Here is a 22,030-nt window from a genome sequence, read left to right on the forward strand (position 1 = left end):
ATGGAGCCAAGACAACAGGCTGATGAAGGCTCATTTATTCCAGCGTCTCAGTGATATTTTATACATAACCAGCTGCAGCTCAAGGCAACACAGAAGTTAACAACACATGCAAGCAACTTATCGGGCTTTCTGCAACACAGTCATAACACAGTTAATTTTAACAGAGTGCATCCTCCTTCAACATGGGAGTACGTGACTTTCTCATCCCAGGAATTCCACAAGCCAAGACTGACCTTGGCTTGTCTATGAGTTGTTTATGGGCTGCCTACGGTTTTCTTGCATCTTAAGAAATATTCATGATTTTGTAAGGCTTGGAATGCTGTGAATTGAATCCCAATGGCTGGATTTAATAATCAAGTATGTGAACACATTTAGGTAAAATCTGGTAAGCTTTCACTTTTTTTCTGTTCAAACTTCATACTTAATAACAGATTAAAATAGAATGAAAAATATCCTCAAAAATACTGATAGAACACCTGTTTATTTTTTATTTTTGGCATTTCTACTGAGAGTAGAAATAAGGAAAAATGAAGAGACACATTCCTGGGAATGCATGAGAAAATAAATCCATGCAGTATTTTATCCTTCTGTAAGGGCCTCCATACAGGTAGAGTAGATATGCACACATATTTCACAAAAGTGTTACAAGCATGCTAATACTACATATGGTAGCTCATTAATCCCCATACCCAAGTGAGTCTATTAAGTGGGTTTGCCTCTCTTCTAATAGATGTGAAAATCAAGGCTCAGCAAGTAACTTGCTCAAGATCACAGGTTAATCAGTTGCTATTTTACAATGTTATTTGGAAGAATTTTGTCTGCGAATGATTTCATCCAGATAAACCCTGAGGACAAGCATAGCATGCTTGCTGAACATGGAAATATTAGCTCACCCACCAGCCTAACTCTTCCTATCCCTTCTTGTTCTACAAAGGATTATGTGGAATGCTGAGACTGAAATCTACAGAGAAGGGTATTTCACTTGTTTTAACTACAACATTTCAGAAACTTTTTCTATGTTCACAATCCAATAGTAGTTTAATCAAGGAAATGTGTTTAGATAACACATTTCTATCATCAGAAACTTTATTGCCAAAACTAGGAAAGAAAAATGGGAGTCAAGGGGTGGCAAAGAGTGACTCAGTACAGTAAAAAATGAACAGGTTTAAATGTTAACTAAAAACAGGGATGACTAAAATCACCCGACGTTAAAACTGAATGCTTATTTTCCCTCTCATTTATGGGGCACAATAATTGTTTTGATATAATAGCATTACCAAAACTCATGAGTATGCCTTTAAGACTAGAGTTCTTCAATTTCTACAAAAAACCATAGAATATGGTAAAATTCCTGATAAATGTTCCAAAACCATCTACATAAACATGGATCTTTTGTTTTCCTGTCAGTCCTGACTTCACTCAAAAAAGACCATGAAATCTTTGGGAACTGTGAATCAGACAAGTGGCCAGAAGTCAGTACCAATAGAGTGTCTCAGTCAAGGAGAGCTAAGTCTACAGGGAAAGGAAGGAAAAGGCCTGGCAGTAGAGGGAATGAGCACACAGCGGTGAGCAAGAGACAGCAAGAAGAGAAGGAGAAGGCAGAGACAGGGAGGAGGAGGCAGGCGGGCAGTCAGAACCCTACCACTTCTTTCAGCACACTGAGAGCATCACTCTCCTGGTGAGTGCTCTTAGAGCCAGGCATCCAGAAGGGGAAAAGGAGGCCTTTCTTGAACATCCTCAATACTCCAGCCTATGCAATCCCACCAACCCAAATTATGAAGCCCAAAACAAAAGCAAAGTTGACTTTGTTAAAAGACACTTTATGTTCAGAGGATGTCAATACACTCCTTTTCACCAATTAATTTGAAAATCAAGTTTAACTCCTTTTAATAACTAAAAGTATGTCTCTTTATTAAAATAATGTTAAATTTCTTTTAGAATTTTATAAAATTTTTATGAAGAAACTATCTCAAAGAAGATCTTTATCAAACCACCAGATATACTTAAAAAAAAAAAAAAAAAAAACCAAAAAACAAAACCCAACCCTAGCTAACAAACCAAGCTCTATCTGTTTAGGAAAACAGGAGCTCTGAGAGTTAAGAAACCAAACACATGTACATACAAGTTCTCTATAAGCCCAATACAAACATCTAAGGGATGATTTCACAGTTTCCAAAGCACCTATATTAATTCCTACAACTCTCACAACAGCTTTATGAAGTAAGCAAGACAGACACAGTTATTTTATGGTAAAGATAAAGAGGCAAGACCATAAAATGAAGTAATTTTTGAATAAAGTTTCAGGCTATAGAGGAGTAGAACAGGAACTAGAATTTAGATCTTTAGGCTTCTCAATAAATGCTTCCAAGCATAAAACACACTTTAAAAACATAAAAATTTTTCTTTAAATCACTCTCTAAAATAGCTATACAGTTACCTAAATATAGTAAATATTTGTAGATTTCAGTTTTAAGCTTTTAAAGAATAGTAAACATTTCAAGGATAAACTATTCTTAATTTGTGGAAGTCATTTATTAAAAGAGAAAGGGGAAGATGATGGGAGACAACAAACAAGGAGATAAAAATCTTAAAAAGATCATTGTATTATTTTACTACAGATATTCAGAAAATACTTAGAAAAACCTGGCACCCCTGGGATAGCTAACTGAGTTTCTCTAGATTTTAACGCTAATGAAAAGGTCTAGAATTTATGTTATTATAAATGCAAACATTTACATCAGATATTTTGTGCAACTTACCACATCCTGAGAGTCTCAGAAACACCATTTGTTACAAAAATACTTTAGAAAGTGTGAAAGCTTATCCAGTTCACTCTTTGTAAAAAACACAAAACAAAACAAAACACTTGTTCTGAATTTCCTATTGCTTTCAAATCTTTAGGGAAGATGTGCCATATGCTTGTTAAATTATATTCTTATTTCAGCTGACTGTGCTGGGTTGTTTTTTATTGAAATAAATTTAAAGTATTTCTGCCTCATTATATCAGTGAGTTAACTTGACTAGTTTTTTTTTTTTTTCTATTGCCTGTTTCAGCATTTCTCAAACTGTATATTGAGGATTATTAGTGGTACAAATTGTATCTAGGAACTTCATTTCTTTTGTTCTCTCTGCACTAGAACTACAGTGAATCTGTTCTGTTTGCATTAATATGAGAATTGAGAACTGTGTTGTAGTAATTAGCATGTATTTGCTGTGACCTTAAAAATCTAAAGTAAAACAAATTCCTTTTTTCAAAAAAGTGCTAATCCAATTTGTTGAAACTATTTTCACCAAATTTATTTTATCTGCTACATTACAACAGGAAAACATTTAACTGCCAAAATGACTATAATGAAATATTCAGTAAAATTCAGTAAAAATTACATAACATGATCAGAGAGTCCAATATACGTTTTCTTTGACACATACTTAGATAGTATTTCTTGGGGAGGAGGCAATCATATGATTTAAATTCAGAGAATTACTGATTAGGGTTTTATGAAGGAGGAGCTTCCTGATCAACTCAAAGTTTCAACCAAAGAAGATAAGGCCTACACTTACTATAGAGGTATGAATATTTAAATGCAGAACTAACACAATTTTAGTACCTTTTATCTCTAAATGCTAATTTCTCCAGCTGACTTCTCCAAATTATATCATCCTCTGTTTTATTGAAGAACATCAGCTTCACTTTCCTTAAAAGAAAGAAAAAGCAAATTCAGAAAGATTTAAATAAAAAAATTTAAATTACATACAAATTGAAAGTCTACAGTGAACTAGGGTGAATATTTTTTAGAACCAAAAGTATCAAAAACTACCATGAGATAATAGATCTAAGTTAATAAAATAGCTAGGTCTGGAGAAGGCAAACTAAGAAATGATAAATGAGGAAGTAAGAATATGTCTGTTAGGGTCTGATGCATACTCAGTTTAGAAAGCTTTATACTAATACAACAGCCTCACAAGGGATAGTAATTACAGATAAAATTACATACCTGAGACAGGGTATATAAGTCAAAGCATAATTCAGTATTTTAACCATTGGTGTGAAGCCTGTTCCAGCTGCCAATAAGAAGAGATCTTCTAATTCTTGGAGTTTGGATACTTTAAAATTGCCCTCAGGACTGCTTACAGAAACAAAATCTCCTATACAATGAAATATAAACTAAATCAGAAAAATGAAAAACCCAGCAGAGAAACTGAGAATGCTAAAAGTAGCTACAGGTAGAACAATGATGAGTGATAAATAACTTCAGAGAGCACATCAGCCTTTAGAGGATCTAAGAAGTGCTAGAGGTGATCATTAGGCCCCCAAATATGCCTGAATTATATCATTATAATTAAGTTAATAAGGAGATTTTATTATGCCCCACTGTTACTTTCTCAAATTATCTGAAGTGTGAGATATATAAAGTATCACACTGTACTTACCCATAAATTATGATAAAGGATTGTAGCTAGACTAAATTACAAGCATCTAAAAGTTAGAGTTCATGAATATTTGTACTATATGGCACTGGGCAAAAAAATAGATATTCACTGTGTACATACTGATTATTAGCCATTGTAATACAATTAGTAGGAGAGAAAAGTGAAATAGAAATGTATTCTACAATCTTAGGTTAGTTAATATGCTAACTTTTCCTCCATCAAATTTTTTAAATGACACATCAATTAAAATAAGAAAAGCTGTTATAATTCCAATAAAAACAGCAAAATCAGAAAAGCAGTCAGCTGTACCTGGGGCATGTACCTTTCTAATCTAGGATCAAAACAGTTAAGAAATTATGGCCCATATTCTTTACTGCTGTTGCTTTAACCACCATGAATTACTCATGTAAGAAAACTGCCTGTAGGACTACATTTGGAAATTTCCACTATAATTTTAAAAATGAAAAATAAAGCTGTTCATGATTTTTAAATTATTTTAAATAGTCCAATTACTTTAAACTGCATGGATGTTCAAAATTTTTCCGTATTTTCCATTACAGGGATAGTAACAATCTTGATTTGATGAATTAAGCATTTGAAAGTGACAGAAACTCTTTGTTATAGGCTGAAAGGGATCAGAAGATCAGCATGTCCTTAGGAAATAGGCAGATGGTTATTGGTAACTTTTATTCACAATCCTTCCAACGCCACAACTCTGATTAGACTCAGGCAGTGTAACTGTCACTAATCAAATTCATAAGACATTAAAATACACATGCAAAAATGGCAAGTGACTGACAGTATCTAGTGAATTGAACATTCCATGTCCCAACCCAAGTACCTTATTCCTTGCATCAAAACACTTGGAAAACCATATTAATCACATAAAAGTTGCTTGGTAAACAAGGATTGAAACAAAGGGGTGAATAATTTTATGGGACAGTTCATTTACACCATGGTAAGGGTTCATGAGTTATCATACCATGCAAAAATACAACTATTTAAGTGACACAAGTATTTATATCATGCCTAGCTTCCCTGAATGAAGCTGAAATAATACTTCATCTTGTTCTTTGGGTTTTCCTGCTCCATGCTCTAGATGAAATCTCCACTTTCCTTTGTTCACAGAATCTTTAGAAAGAGTTGTAATATCACTGTTTAAGTTTCCACTGAATCATATGGATGTAACGTTCACATTCACAAACACTATTTTCATTTATGTAACAAAGCATGAATGACTAACCATAGCAATTATATGTAGATTTCTAAGATGAATTTCCAAGAAATGTGACTTTTTTTAATTTGTCAATTTTAGTGATCCAATTCAATGTTACTCCAATATATTGATAATGCTGTCTTAGAAAGAACACTTTGTCTTAGGTAAAAAGCAGCAGAAAGGAAATACAGAACTAGGAGCAGAAAACATAAGAGAATAGGAGTTGGAGCAATAAGTGAGGTCATTAATCCCAAAGTATTTACTATAGGTCTTTTACCTATTTCTTTTTTGAAGGATTTTTAAAAATTTTTATTTGAAATGAAAAGCGAGAGAGAGATCTTCCATCTGCTGGTTCACTCCCCAAATGGCTGCAATGAGGGGGCTGGGCCAAGCCAAAGTCAGGAACCAGGAGCCTCTTCCAGCTGTCCCACTTGAGTGCAGCGGCCCAAGGACTTGGGCCATCCTCTGCTGCTTTCCCAGCTACATTAGCAGGGACGTAGATCAGAAGTAGAGCAGGGGCCTGCACTGTAGCGCAGCAGGTAAAGTCACTGCCTACAGTGCCAGCATCTCATATGGGCGCCGGTTCAAGTCCCAGCTGCTCTACTTCCAATCCAGCTCTCTGCTATGGCCTAGGAAAGCAGTGGAAGGTGGCCCAAGTCCTTGAGCCCCTGCACCTGCATGGGAGACCCGGAAGAAGCTCTTGGCTCCTGGCTTCGGATCAACAAAGATTCGGCCATTGCGGCCAATTGGGGAGTGAACCAGCCTCTCCTTCTCTGTGTAACTGACTTTCAAATAAAAAAAAAAAAAATCTTTAAAAAGAAGAAGAAGTAGAGCAGCCAGGTGTTGATTCGGTGCCCATATGGATGCTGGCATCACAGGCTTAACCTGCTCTGCCACAACACTGGCCCCTTATCCATTCTTTTAAGTACATTTATTGACACTCTGTTATGTATTTGTTCTTATAACAGAGTTAAAAACAGAGGTAATTTTATTTATTAGAGGTTTCTGAGGAGGGAGGTTTCACACAGAAAGTGATATTTTGTTGGATCTTTTACAAAGTAAGGCACTTGGTCAGTAGAGAAAGGGTTGATGAACAACTGAATGTACCAATGAATGTGGATGACAAACTTGTAGAACTGTCAGGAGCACAGTATTTTTGTATACCAAGAGATGAAGCTGGGAAGATCATGTTCTGTAGGGAACACAGAAGACTGAATCAGTACAGGTAATGGGGACCAGCAGAGGTTTCAAAGCTTCAGGGCAACATGATTAAGTTCATTCCCAAGGACTGGAAAATGCAGATAAACAAAGAGACCAACAGCAGGTAGAAAGAATTGTGAAAAACCAGTTAGAGACCAGAGAGAAATGATGAAGGCTTGCCATAACAGGGTGGCAGAAGGGCTAGGGGAAAAGATTACAAAGTCACAAGGAGGCAGACTTAACAGAACTTAATGGCTGACTGCCAAATATCTTAAACTTGAGTGAAGATATCTGACAGACTTCCATTTGGAGATAACTACAGTTAGTTTGATTCAACCTAGAGCACAAGGTTTACAAAAATACTAACCAATTTGAAGATGATCAAGTTCTGGTGTGAAGAGTCCAGTTGGATAGATTTTGATCAAAAAGTAGATGTATTTATTGTTGGGAAGAACTGGTTCTTTGAACTCTGAGAGTAAGGAATTTGATACAGGTGTGTATGGCTTTACTATTTCTGTACCTAGAGGAAAGAAATCACAAAAAATAAGTTAAACTCTAAAAATCTAAGAAACTCTTAATGAAGATGAAATATACAATATTTTATGATGTTATGGGTATACATATAAGATGATGCCCCTAATGTATATTAATAATTCTAACTGTATGTCTTACAGGTATATGGTATACACATGTGTATATACTCCATGCTTATATATGTTGACATAATTTTAACAAAGCAATAATAAACCTATAATGGAAATAATAATATGCTAATAATAGACAGCAATCTATTCCATAAGCATTTAAGCTTTGTAATAGGCCACAACAAAAGTTGTATCAAAAGCTGACCACAGGGATGGATGTAAGAAGGAATTTACAAGTGGTTGCTGATGGCCAGCGAAAGTATGTGGAGAAGTGGAAGAATTTATTTTACTTTACATTTTTAATAGTTAATACTTTATATATATAAAGAATCTTGGTAACTAAATGAAAAAATGTTCAACTAATTTTAAGAAATTGCTAAGTGAAATAAGCCAAACCCAGAAAGACAAATATCACAATTTTTCTTATTTGTGGAGATTAATATAAAGAGTATAAAAATTGTGTGGATATTACATCATTGGGTAGTTTTAAGTACTACTTCACTGAATCATACTATATAAATAATAATATGCTCTTCTTTCCCCACATCATGATCATTGTCATGAATCCCTCACCGTGTGATATTAATATCTCTTTAAGAAAAATTGTACATATGTGTATATAAATATATATATAATGTTTATGTTTGAATTGAATGTGGCAAAGGTAAAAAATTCTAAAATAAAAAGAATATATGATTTCTATAAAAGGATAAAATAAAGAATTCATGTTATAGCTTTAGCTAACCAAATTCCAAACAGAAGCATCACCACACATTTGAAAGAAAAAAGCTTTTCATGTGGTTCCTTGATATATATAAAGTTAATTCATATGTAAGTTAAAATACTTGGGCAATAACTGCACTTGGGAAGATACCAGTTATTGAACTTGCTGCCCAGAAACACTTATTAATAACCTAAATGGTTGCTTCATAAAGACATCAATACTGAGTGTGAACTCCTTAAGGAAGAAGAAATGCGCCCAAAGCCTCTGTTCTCTTACCTGTAATAGTCAGCTTGAGGTAAACATGTTGCCCAGTGGGCACCTGAAGATGAGTGCTTGGTGGCAGCATCACACAGAAAAGCTTTGTATCATGAGTGACCTCTTCCTTGGAAATTAACTGGCACTTTCTGTAGTATAAACCTAGAAGGTGGTTCATTTTCTCTTAGTGATACATAAATTAATAATAGCAGGCCATCAAGTAAAAGCACATACTCAGCTTTTATACTCCAGAGAGTTTCAATTTCACTGAAATGTCTACATATTTTAAAAATTCATCAATAATAGAAGGTTAAAGTTTTTCATTTCCTGAGATACTTAAACTTACATTTCTATAATATGAAAAATGAATTTTATAAAATAAGTGTAATTTTCTCATATCTATTACAGTACATTAAAAAAATTTTAAGAAATTAAAATTTACTTTACTTCTCAAATTTATTTTCAAATAATTCTACCTTTCAGGTTTTACTTTTACAGTGGTATAAACCATATACATGAAAAAACTATGCAGGAATTTCAATGTTTCTGCACCAAAATAAACACATTATACTTCCATTTTTCCATAAAATTTTTGAAGCTCTCTCATACTTTATTTTCTGGTTAAGCCTACAACAGATGTCTTCCTCTAAAGCTGTAATGTTCCTACAACAAGAACTTAAAAATGGACATTAGAAGAATAAATGAATCACACTCATATCTTGCCAATAACCATTCTATAACCCTGTTAACTGCTCCTGGCTTTAGAAAAGTAAGTCTGAACATGAAATTGAATTAAAACATGAATTCTGTAGAATTATAAACTGAAACTGTCTGAGATATTAAGTTTTTTAAAGACTTAATTAATTTTCCAAAGGTTTAGAATTAGTTACTTTATCAGACTTCTTGGTAGGAAGAAGAAACATGAATTGCTCTCGGAAAATATAGCTCTTGCCTGGGCACTAGAGATGCCTTCTCACTGACATTATGACTAAGCCTACATCTTCAGATTTTGGGGTGTAAGGAGGGATTGCCTGAATCACTTTTTGTTCAGAAATAAGATCAGGGAAGCAGGCCAGGCATTTAGTCCAGCAGTTAAGATGCCCATGTCCTATACTGGAGGGCCTGGGTTTCATTCTGGCTCTCACTCCTAGTTCCAACTTCTTGCTACTGCAGATCTTGGGAAACGACAGTGACACCTCAATTAATTAAGTTCCTACTACATATGTGGGAAACTTGGAATGACTTCCCGGCTCTCAACTCCAGCCCAGCCCTGGCTGTGGCAGACATCTGGGGAGTAAACCAACGAATGGAAGCACATACTCTCTCCCTTGCTCACTTGCTCACTCTCTCTTTTGCTCTCTGTGTCTAATAATTTTTTTTTAAAGAAAAAAGTAATCAGGGGACCTTCATTCATTCACAACATATATTTGTTGAGCATACACTTTATGCCACATTGTATGTGCTTAAGATACAAAATCAAACAAAACAGATTTGTCTTTTACTAACCTATAGGCTAATGAAGAAGGCAAGCCTATCAAAGATGAATGCTGTAAATATGTAAGCCTTCAGGTCTGTTTTACCTCTTGTTTGTTTTCCCAAAGCAATTAGCAGTGAAATACTTAAAATCATTTAAAATTGTTTTTAGAATACCTCCTTGATGAAGGCAAGAAAAGTAAACGTTGCTATGTCTACTTATGAACATGTATTAAGTGTATATGTAAATTATAAAACATTTTAACCATCAAAATGATTAAAATAGAAATAAACTTTTATGCTTAAGGTATAGGTTATAGAATCTGGAAAATTAATTTAAGTGACAAACTGAAGATGCCAGGTTTGTGGTATAATAATTAAAAAACAAAAGCAATCAAGGAGTTATAGAAATACTGGAAACAAGCCGGCGCCACGGCTCAATAAGCTAATCCTCCACCTTGCGGCGCCGGCACACCGGGTTCTAGTCCTGGTCGGGGTGCCAGATTCTGTCCCAGTTGCCCCTCTTCCAGGCCAGCTCTCTGCTATGGCCAGGGAGTGCAGTGGAGGATGGCCCAAGTGCTTGGGTCCTGCACCCCATGGGAGACCAGGAGAAGCATCTGGCTCCTGCCTTCGGATCAGCGCGGTGCTCTGGCTGCAGCGCGCTGGCTGCAGCAGCCATTGGAGGGTGAACCAACGGCAAGGAAGACCCTCTCTCTCTGTCTCTCTCTCTCTCACTGTCCACTCTGCCTGTCAAAAAAAAAAAAAAAAAAAAAAGAAAGAAATATTGGAAATACTTGAAATTACTATTCCAAGCTGAGAAAATAAATTTTCTTTTCGACATAAACAGTATACCACAGTAGACATGATATTGGCTTGCTTATTTTCTCCCTTAGAAACCAGTACTTATAGAGATGTAAAGCAATCAATCCTGATAATGCATTTATCCTAATTATCCTCTCTTTCTTAAAATATTGAGGTAGGGGAACCAGCACTGAGGCCTAGCAGGTTAAGCTGCTGCCTGCAGCACATATTGGTGTCGGCTGATGTGCTGGCCGCTCCACTTCTGATCGTCTGGGAAAGCAGCAGAAGATGGCCCAAGTACTTGGGCCCCTGCCATTCCTATGGGAGACCAAAAAGAAGCTTCTGGCTTCAGATCAGTCCAGTTCTGGCTGTTGCGGCCATTTGGGGAGTGAACCAGCGGATGGAAGATCTCATTCTCTTGTGCTCTGTATTTCTGCCTTTCAAATCAATCAATCAGTCAATCAATTTTTAAGAAAAAAAACTTAAGTAGGTACAGAAAAATTTGCTCCCAGATCTTAACAAATGAAGGCTCAACAGTTAATAATCAACAAGGAGTAGAAAATTGAAATTCACATATAATCTTAGAAATCATTTTGGGCATAGCTGGATCCAACTTTCCTTCTTTCTTCTGTCCTGCAAAGATTCCAGTCATTCAATCTTTCTACCTATTAACATGGTTTGCTCAATAATTACAAAAGTTCAGAGTGCATCAAAGAACACAAAAACGAGGGCATTACTTGAGGCCACCTCACTGTAGTGTCAGGGCGTAGGTTTGGATCAGATTTTGGCTAATGTCACTACCCTAAAGTTCTCCTGCAAAAGTAACCAGGGTTATCAAAGAGTTAAAGGACAGAGTCCCACCCATAAGAGAAATCGAAGGTCAAATGATCTCCCTCCTTCAGACCCTTTCTGGGACCCAAGTTAAGAAATACAACCAGAGACTCACAATATATATCAAAATACTTAAAAAAATTACAAATCTGCAAATAACTGTCAATAAATTACTTTTATGCTGTACTTTAGAATACTCACCTTCAAAATTCCCTGCTAGGTTCAAACTCAAGACTCTTAAACTCCTAAGAACATGACACAGTGAGAGTAGGAAGGGAGAAGACCTTCGGGCCCTATGCCTACAACTCTCTACTTCTCACTCTCAGCTCTGACAGTAGCGGGGCCTTACACAGGTGTGGACACATCAGTTCACATTTTCAGGCTACTCATGATCTCTCCTAAAAAACAGCTCTGAGCACTCCTTGGGTAGAAGTGGATTTAGAGCCATTTGGTCAAGCAATCCTGGGATTCCAGATGGCAAGACTACGGTGCTGAAAGAAAGAGCATATACACCAGGTGGACACATCATGGCCTTGCACATCTTCACCCCGAGGAAGAGGTACCATGGAAGGGGTGAGGCTGGAGGACAGCTATACGGGGTTCTCCAAGAGTGGAACCTAGGGCAGGTGCCCCCCTTGCCCAGGTCTAAAGGCTATAGGTCTAATCAAATCTACTGCATGTCTTCGTCCTAACTTTACTGCTGGGTAAAGATGTCCATTTTCTGATTTGACAATTTCTTTTCTAGCATTTGCCAGGAAGGATTTGCCACAGTAAACATGCATCTCTAAGACTATACTTACAACACAAGGAAATCCCGGGTTACGGTGAATTACTGACTTACCTTGTAAGAGAGTTGACACAGTATTCTTGCAACTTAACACTACTGAGGTAATTTCAGCATTTTACCCATAAAAGACTGACATGATTTTAGAGGAACATCTTAACTAAAGGCTTTAAAAGTTTTATGAAAAATTTAAGAATTTTAAGCTTCCTGTTGCCCTGAGGATAAAGCATAGACCACTGGGAAATACATTAAATTGGGAAAAAGTAGTATAAAGCAGATGGTGCTAATAACTTCAGTCTGGACAATGCCATAATTTTAAGTGTCAGATTTTTGGCTTTGTAAGCACAGATAATTATTTAAGAAAACAAGAGACTGAAAATAAATACAAGGTAATAAAATAAAAATATAAGACAAAGTTTTCTATCCAAAATACGTAACTTCTTTTTTTTAAGTTTCTTTTTTTATTATTATTTATTTGAAAGTCAGAGTTACACAGAGAGAGAAGGAGAGGTCTTCCATCCATTGGTTCACTCTCCAACTGGTCACAATGGCCGGAGCTGTGCCAATCCGAAGCCAGGAGCTGTGCCAATCCGAAGCCAGGAGCTGCTTCTTGGTCTCCCACGTGGGTACAGGGGCCCAAGGAGTTGGGTCAACCTCTTCTCCTTTCCCAGGCCATAGCAGAGAGCTGGATCAGAAGTGGAGCAGCTGGGATTCGAACTGGTGCCCATATGGGAGGCCAGCACTACAGACAGCGGCTTTACCCACTATGCCACAGCACCAGCCCCCTTAACTTCTTTTAAAAACACTCACATAGCCGGCGCCGCAGCTCAATAGGCTAATCCTATGCCTGCGGCACCGACACATCAGGTTCCAGTCCTGGTCAAGCCGCCGGATTCTGTCCCGGTTGCCCCTCTTCCAGGCCAGCTCTCTGCTGTGGCCTGGGAGTGCAGTGAAGGATGGCCCAAGTGCTTGGGCCCTGCACCCACATGGGAGACCAGGAGAAGCACCTGGCTCCTGCCTTCAGATCAGCGTGGTGCGCCAGCTGCAGTGGGCCGGCCGCAGCACCCACTGGAGGGTGAACCAACGGCAAAGGAAGACCTTTCTCTCTGTCTGTCTCTCACTGTCCACTCTGCCTGTCAAAAAAAAAAAAAAAAAAAAAAACCAAACACACACACCACTCACATAACACTGAGATATTGGGATAACACCAAAACACTGAAATACTGGGAAATAATATGATAATTTGGACAAATCTTTTTCTTTTTTTTTTAAAGATTTATTTTATTTATTTAAAAGACAGAATTACAGAGAGAGAGGTCTTCCATCCGCTGGTACACTCCCCAGATGGCTATAATGGCTGGAACTATTCCGATCTGAAGCCAGGAGCTTCTTTCGGGTCTCCCACGTGGGTACAGGGGCCCATGCACTTGGGCCATCCTTTACTGCTTTCCCAGGCCATAGCAGAGAGCTGGATTGGAAGAGGAGCAGCCGGGACTAGAACCGGCGCCCATATGGGATGCCGCCACTTCAGGCCAGGGCCTTAACCTGCTGCACCACAGCGCCAGTCCCCACAAACCTTTTTCTTAACAGTGAAAAGAAGCTGTATTTCTTTTTCTAAAAATAGAACATCAGGGAGGAGCATTTGGCTCAGTGGCTAAGATGTCATTGGGATGTCCTCATCCCACAGCACAGTCCCTGGGTTTTGAATCTTGGCTCCACTTTTGATTCAGCTTCCTGCTATTGTGCACCCTGGAAGGCAGCATGTGATTACCAATCAGTTAAGGCCCTGCCACTCAAGTTCACCTGGACTAAGTCCTAGTCTCCTGGCTTCAGCTGGGGCTGTGGGTACTTTTGAAGAGCAAACCAATGGATGGAAGATCTCTCTCTCTCTCCCCCGCCCCTCCCCTTCTGTTCTTCAAATAAAATGAAAATAAATTTTAGAAATGTTCAATCCATTATTCTTTCAAAAATAAAGTTTCATTAGACTAAAGCAGAAAACATGGCAAAGTCTTCACTGTGAGAGACAACAGAAAGGGAATACCAGGGGACCAGTATTGTGGTATAGCCAGTAAAGTTGCTGTCTGCAGCTGGCATCCCATATGGGCACTGGTTCATGTCCCACTGCTCCATTTCTGATCCATAGCAGCAGAAGATGGTCCAGGCATCTGGGACCCTACCACCCTCATGGGAGACCCAGATGAAGGTCCTGGCTCCTGGCTTCAGCCTGGCCCAGCCTTGGCCATTGTAGCCATTAGGAGAGTGAACCAACAGATGGAAGATCTGTTGCCTCTCCCTCTCTCTCTATAACTCTGATTTTGAAATAAATAAGTAAATCTTAAAAAAAAAAAAACTTTCAACTTACAAGCTTATTTTCAAACTAAAATTCTTTTAGCTAAGAAACTTCACTATGATGAAGTCAACATGTTATAAAAGAGTCTACTTTTAGTAATACATATTGAAAATCTAGGAACCACATAGGGCTGGCTGTACATGTTTCAGATAACAAGTAACAAGTTCAATACAATCCTTTGATGATATAACAATTAAGCTCTGCTAGTGAGTAGAATAATCTACAGTTTTTCATGATTTGATGAGAAGAAAGAAAAAATAAGAAATTATCTTTGTTAATTCAGTCAAATAAAAATCACCCAGACTGAGTCATTTCTCAAAGTAGAAAATCTATTTCACTGAAAAATAATACCCTTGGCTCCAATTTCACATAAAAAAGGTCAAACCATGCTTTCTTTGCTTCTCTTTTCCACTCTTTCTTTCATTTTAAATAAAGCTTTCTTTTTCCTATGGTGCTTTGAGTCTGAAGGAGAAATTTATAGCAGAGGTATCAGAGTTTATGGAAAACCTCAGCAAGTTACAAAGATGAATACCTGGGCACTGATCATTCTATTTCCAAATGGAGGCCAGCTTTAGTTTTCAGTATCATTTATTTCTTGGACCTGGATTTTATCTGGTTTTCCATCTTTCAATTACTAGATAAGTCAGGTAATCTCAGGTGAGAGATTTCAGCCTAATAATAAATCTTTTCTTCATTGCCCCTTTCTTCTGATCTACTAGATCACACTATTATTCCTGTGTCCCCCTTCCCTACATAATACCACAAAATTCAGTTCCTCCTGCTCCAGAACAATTAACCTATTTGAACTTTCATACATACCACTTATGTGCTTCTTCCATTTTCTTCCAAACTGCAAAATACTCGACACAATATATATCCAGTATGATATGGAAAGTCCTTCACAGCTTCTTATTCTGTTATTTTTTTTTAAAGCCCTAGATTCCAATTTCAAACAACTTCAGGTAGTCATTCAAGATCAACTTCATCTTTGTTCACTTGAGACTACCTTAAAATATGTTTAGTTTGTACAACATAACATATCCTTGTTGATCTGATCTTTATAAAAGATTTAGTTTCCTGTTTTTAATGTTTTCTCTCTTCAACCTGAGAAATAATTTCTCATGTTTTCTGTTTGTTTCTTAACAGTGCCTAAAGTAGCCTTTTATATACAATGAATCCTCAAAATAAGATTTCTCATACTTTTCTGAAAATTATCTATAAATATATTTTTATAATTGTGAAATAAATAAATAAATGTCCCTGGATCCTGACATAGAGCTCCTAAAATCCTTATAGATAAAGGTACCAAGAAAATCCTTTTTCTAATATTTGGTCTTTGACTCAGTTTCTGACATAGTTACTAAAATTTTCATAATTTCCTGAGTGACAGGAAGCTCCTAAATCCCTTGGAATTTTCTGTGTGACTAAAGCATTGTTTGTTCTAATAAGGCAACTCTTAGCAGGTTCCTGGACTGCCCCAGACAGGAAGCTAGCTGTCAGGGTAACCTACCATATAGTTAAACACTTGGAACTTTCAGCCCCACCTCTAACTTCCAAGGAGAGAAAGGCTGAAGATTGAGTTGATTGCCATTGGCCATGACGCAATCAATCATTCCTACATAATGAAGCTTTCACAAAAACTCAAAAAGACAGAATTTGGAGAGCTTCTAGGTTGCTGAACATGTGGAGTTACCTGGAGTGTGGTGCAGCTTTGGGAGTCATGAAAACTCTGTACTCCTTACATACGGTGCCCTTTACTTCTCTTCAATCTGGCTAATCAGCTGGATCCTATGTTACCTCCTTTATACTAAAAGAGTACATATAAGCAAGTGATTCCCCAAGTTCCATGAGTCTAAATAGCAACTTTCTAAACTCAAAACAGGATGAGGCAAAGGAACCCAAATTTATGGTTGCGTGGTCAGAAGTACAGTCACAATCCAGGAGCCTGCAACTGACTTAAAGGGCTGAGTTAAAGGACAGTCTTGTTACACTGAGCCTTAACCAGTGGGGTCTGCATTCACTGTGGTTAGTATGAGAACAGTGTTAAATTGTGGACACCTGGTTGGTGTTCCTGGCAAACTGGCTGTCAGTGGGGACAAACTCCCACACATTTTGGTGACCAGAAGTGTGTGTTCTAGGTTGAATGGTGAGAGTCAGATAAACACTTCAGTTTTTCCTATTTCATATACTAATTTTAAATATTTATAGTAATTTTAAATATTTATAAGTCATAAATGGAATTCATACAGTTAACTCCTTCTGAAACCCTCAAAATAACAACAACTAGGCCTCTTTTTGTCTGTTTGGTTATTTTTTTAAGGCAAAAGCCCTTAAAAAAGAAAGAATGGGAATTAGAAATGAAAGCATCAAACTCGAGAGCTGACAAGGCAAGGGCATGCCTGGTAACTGAAATCAGTAGGGAAGAGACTGTTCACTCTAGAGATCTGACAAAATACTGGCATCACTATTTCCCAGGGAAACGATCCAGCTGTGTAATGTCTATTTCCATTGATAAGCAACACCCACATGCAGTTTCCAGTGAGCTTTTAGAGTCCCACCGTGAAATGTGAGCAGTCAAGGATAAGCCAGCACTCAAAGAGAGCATCTAATATGAAAGACACTAAAACACACTGAGCAACAAGCTAACTTGAGTGGGAATCTCAGGATACACTGTGAAAAGAAAACTCTAAAACACTATCAATGTTTTTAAAAAGGTAGGAGGAGTTAATAACATGCTAAGACAAATAAATGATGCTGAGAACAAACAAATGGAAATCAAATTCTTAGAAATTTAAAATACAAGTAGAAATGAGTAACTTAACAGAAAAGCTTTGAAAAACAAAGCTAAAGAAATCTCCTTAGAACAAAAGGACAAAAGTGAAAATAAGAAAAATTAAGAAAATTAGAGGATTAAGGAGGTTTAATATAGAAATACTTCTAGAAAGCAAAAACAGATCACAGACGGAAGACAATCAATGATATTTCCCAGAATTCAAAATCCTAACTTTTGAGACCAGTGTTGTGCTATAGTGGGTAAAGCTGCAACCTGCAGGGCCAGCATCCCATATGGGTGCCGGTTCAAGCCCCACCTGCTCCACTCCTGATCCAGCTCCCTGCTAGCGTGCTTGGGAAATCAGCAGAAGATGGCCCAAAAGCTTGGGCCCCTGCACCCACGTGGGAAGTTCCTGACTCCGGCTTCGACTTGGCCCCACCATGGCCCTGCAGCCATTTGGCGAGAGAACCAGCAGATGGATGATTGTGATCTCTCCCTGTCTCTCTCTCTCTCCTTTTCTAAGTGAACCCGCAGAAGATCTCTCTTTCTCTCTGTAACTCTTTCAAATAAATAAATAAATCTTTAAAAAAAAACCCACAAAAAACAAAATCCTAAGTTTCTATATTGAAAAGATCAGCATGGAGGATGAACATTCGGCATGAAGGAGGAAAATAGATGTATACTGTGACACATCACTGTGAATTTTCAACACACTTGGGAGGAAGAGCAAATTCTACTTGTTTCAAAAGAGAATATACAGGTATGTCCATTTTGTGAAATTTCATCAGGTAGAACACATGTAACATGCACTGTTTTCTATATATTTTAAACTTAGATGAAAAGGAAGGAAATAAACAGTATCATCCTTTAGGAGTAAGTGAGAATCTGGTTTACTTGGCAGAAAATATTAAACATAAATGTGTACACAAAACATAAATGTCAACTTGTGTTTGTATCTTTTACTAAAAGGCACCCAAAGGAGTAGGTAGGACAAAAGCCTAAGCACAGGGGAAGAAATTCAGTCCAGCATTTAAAAGACATTAAGAGTACTCTGCCTGTCAAAAAAAAAAAAGAGATTAAGAGTGTCTGAGTTCAATTCCTGCCTCTCCTCCCTATTCAAGCTTCCTGCTAATGTGTACCCTGAGAGGAAACTGGGAATGCCTCATGTGGTTGGGTCTCTGTCATTCCCATGGGATAGTTGACTGCGTCCCTGGCTCCCAGCTTTAGCGTGGTCTAACCCTAGTCATTGTAGGCAATTGGAGAGTGAATCAGCACATGGGAGCTCTGTGTTTCTGTCTGTCTCCCTGCCTCTCAAAAAGGTTTGAAAAAAAAAGTCTAAGTACAAGCAGGCTTCTCCTTTCAAGAAGTCATTATCTAGGGACTTGTGCCTAAACCTTTACTCTGAAATTTAACATATATGAAAAAAAAAAAAAAAACAGACATAATGTCCTTTTCAAGCTAGAAAAAAATATAGGAACCCTTTAACTCATACGAATCAGGCCTTCCAAACTCTGGTCCCAAACAGTACAACAATTTCACCAATATTAAATTAATATAAGAAAGTAACAGCATGGCATACCTGTATCTTTCTTTGGAACTAGTGAATTATCATTCTCCAGGGGATGACCGAGACATTTCCAAGAAGTTTTCTCTCTTTTCTTAAGGATAATTTCTATTTTTCCCACATTCTCAACAACCCGCACTGAAAAGAAGATAACAGCCATTTGGATTCATAGATACTAATATCAGATCTTTTTTTCAAAACAATCTTTCTCAAACAGTCCAAATGTTCTGATCTAAGTAATATAAATGATGTTGATCACTAGTGAGATAAATGACATTTTGTTTGAATATTTATCAAAATTGTTTATTCCTTATACAATGTGAAATCCAGTTTAATTAACTTTAGGCCAGATTAGCTTCTTACAAACTAATTTCAAGGGTCAAACCAACATGCACAAGGGTACTTCAAAAAGTTCATGGAAAATGGAATTGAATTATAATTTTAGTACAAAAAAACTGAAATCATGTTTTTCTCAAAACGCATCTTCCATGAACTTTTTGAAGACCTCTCATATTACTAGTCTTCATAACGCTTATCAGATACAGCCATGGAATTAAGCAGTTTACAGCTAAATTTACTGTTTTGGGGGGGGGGGGGGGCGGGGGGGGAAGCAAGATTTACTTAAGTCAGAAACTTCTACCACAGCAGTCAGAAAGGGGGATCCAAGAGAGAAAGACCCAAGAAATTTGTTGAAGTAGTGTCTTTTAAGCACAATTTTGGGGAAGAACAGGATAGCAGCTAACAATCAACCAGAATGCAAGGACAAAACTCATTAGAGTAGCCACAAAAGCAAATTCAAGTTGCGTAGTTTTAAACTGCCTAGTTGGAATCAGGGGTTTCTCATGGATAAATTCAGCAGACTAACACTGAGTAAGAAACACAAGAAAAACCTCAGTGAAACACATCCCAAGCAAATAGGGACTATATTAATGAAGCTTATGTGAATTTTTGACAACTAAAAGCATTTTATATTATTTGAATGATTAAAATAGTTTCAAATACATGGATACAATAATAATATATAGAATTCCATATACTGATTTCAATTTTATGAATTGAACATGCATTTAAAGAACTGAAGCACATCTTATTTTTCTTTAGAAACAATGTTATCTGTTTTTCCTCACAGTAAACACAGGATCCAGTATCAACTTTACAGCTTTTTAAAACAGGTCAGTCAGGGACCAGCACTGTGGCATAGCAGATTAAGCTGCCACCTGCAACAGACACCAGCATCTTGCGTGAGCTCCAGTTAAGTCCTAGCTTTTCCATTTCCAATCCAGCTCCCTGCTAATGTACCTGGGATAGCAGCAGAAGTTGATCCCAGAGCTTGAGCCCCTGCCACCTATGTGGGAGACTCAGATGGAGTTCCAGGCCCCTGGCTTCAGCCTGGCCCAGCCCTAGCTGTTGAGGTAATTTGGGGAGTGAACCAGTTGATGGAAGATATCTTTCTTGCCTCTCCTTCTCTGTCTGTAACTCTGTCATTCAAATAAATAAATAAATAAATCTTTTTTTTAAAAAATCAATCAAATTAATGCAATTCAGTGAGTACTGATCTGAAGTGAAAATATGCTTCTTGACTTCTAATAGCATAATCTATAAAATTCACTAGGCTCACTAAGGTATACAGAAAAGGGGAGACACTAACACAGTGTAACATAAGAGGTCTTACAAGGATTCATGGAAAATGAATACTTTGAAAAATTCACACATAGATTTCAATAAATTTTTGCACCAAAATAAATTTATTGTTTTAACTCCATTTTTCATGAACTTTTTGAAGTACTCTTGTATACTCTGACAGTACCTGGAAGCAAGAAAGCACCATTCTATGGTGAGTACTGTTAATAAACAACTGTGTGAAATCCATGCTATGCGTGGATATGCAGCAATATTCATGCTTCAGTAATATTCTCTGCCAACATAAACAGCTAAGAGAAATTTGGTCTAGTATATTTCTACAAACTGCATGTGAGCAGCAGGGCAGAGATGAGGAAGGAAGAAGAATGGAAAGGAGACAGGAATTTTTTTTAAGGAAGAAAAAAATTTAAAGGCACAAGGGGAAGAAAAAATGGAGGAAAACAAAATCTACAGTAAAAACATATTTAAAAATTAACATATTTGTTTTTATAAAAAATTATATACCTTTGTTTTGCAATATGAAAACATACTTATGAAAAATAAGACAAATGTGATTTTTCTGGCCGGCGCCGCAGCTCAGTAGGCTAATCCTCCGCCTGCAGCGCCACCACACCAGGTTCTAGTCCCGGTTGGAGCGCCGGTTCTGTCCCAGTTGCTCCTCTTCTAGTCCAGCTCTCTACTGTGGCCAGGGAGGGCAGTGGAGGATGGCCCAAATTCTTGGGCCCTGCACCCACATGGGAGACCAGGGGAAGGCACCTGGCTCCTGGCTTCGGATCGGCGCAGCACACTAGCCATAGAGGGGGTAAACCAACGGAAGGAAGACTTTTCTATCTCTCTCTCTCTCTGTCTAACTCTGCCTGTCAAAAAAAAATGTGATTTTTTTCTATTTATATGCATGTATAGAAACACAATTTTTTGGCAGCTTACCAGAAAAATCTTCTTGAACCTCATGGCTTAGCCCTGGGACAGAAAAATGTATTTGGTTAAAATCCAACTTAAATTCATACAATTTATGAAAACCAAGATCATTTAAGTGGTTTATGTACTATTTCAAATCCCTCAAGACAAGCAAAACATTCTGAAAGATCAAAAGGAAAAAATATTGCACACCATCAAAATGGAGAGCCAAATTAAATATACATTTCTTTTAATTATCCCATTCTGCTATCTTTTAATAGAATAAATATATAATTACACATAAGTGGAGAACTCATACAAGTCCAAGCATGGTCCCAGAAGAAAAGTCCAGCAAACCATAGAAAGGCAGGCTACACAGAGACATGGCACCTGTAGGCTGCAGACCCCTGGGTGTGTTCATGAACAAATGAGAACACAGACCAGGC

General features: G+C 37.4%; 1 protein-coding gene across 6 annotated transcripts in view; it reads right to left on the reverse strand.

Moving 5' to 3' along the window:
• CYB5R4 (cytochrome b5 reductase 4) overlaps window positions 1-22,030 on the reverse strand; it is a 183,825-nt gene that overhangs the window by 89,280 nt on the left and 72,515 nt on the right. For 4 of the 6 annotated variants that reach the window (XM_008263160.4, XM_008263159.4, XM_070073822.1 and 1 more), the window contains 6 exons: window positions 21,615-21,647; window positions 19,062-19,184; window positions 8,492-8,632; window positions 7,215-7,367; window positions 3,996-4,146; window positions 3,609-3,695 (listed from right to left, as the gene is read on the reverse strand). In XM_008263160.4, coding sequence (XP_008261382.1) covers window positions 3,609-3,695; window positions 3,996-4,146; window positions 7,215-7,367; window positions 8,492-8,632; window positions 19,062-19,184; window positions 21,615-21,647 — 688 coding nt within the window. The remainder of the gene's footprint in view (window positions 1-3,608; window positions 3,696-3,995; window positions 4,147-7,214; window positions 7,368-8,491; window positions 8,633-19,061; window positions 19,185-21,614; window positions 21,648-22,030) is intronic. The other 2 variants (XM_070073824.1, XM_070073823.1) reach the window with 1 other exon arrangement.

Source organism: Oryctolagus cuniculus, chromosome 5 (genome assembly GCF_964237555.1).
Source record: "Oryctolagus cuniculus chromosome 5, mOryCun1.1, whole genome shotgun sequence".
In the NCBI taxonomy this organism is placed as follows: domain Eukaryota; kingdom Metazoa; phylum Chordata; class Mammalia; order Lagomorpha; family Leporidae; genus Oryctolagus; species Oryctolagus cuniculus.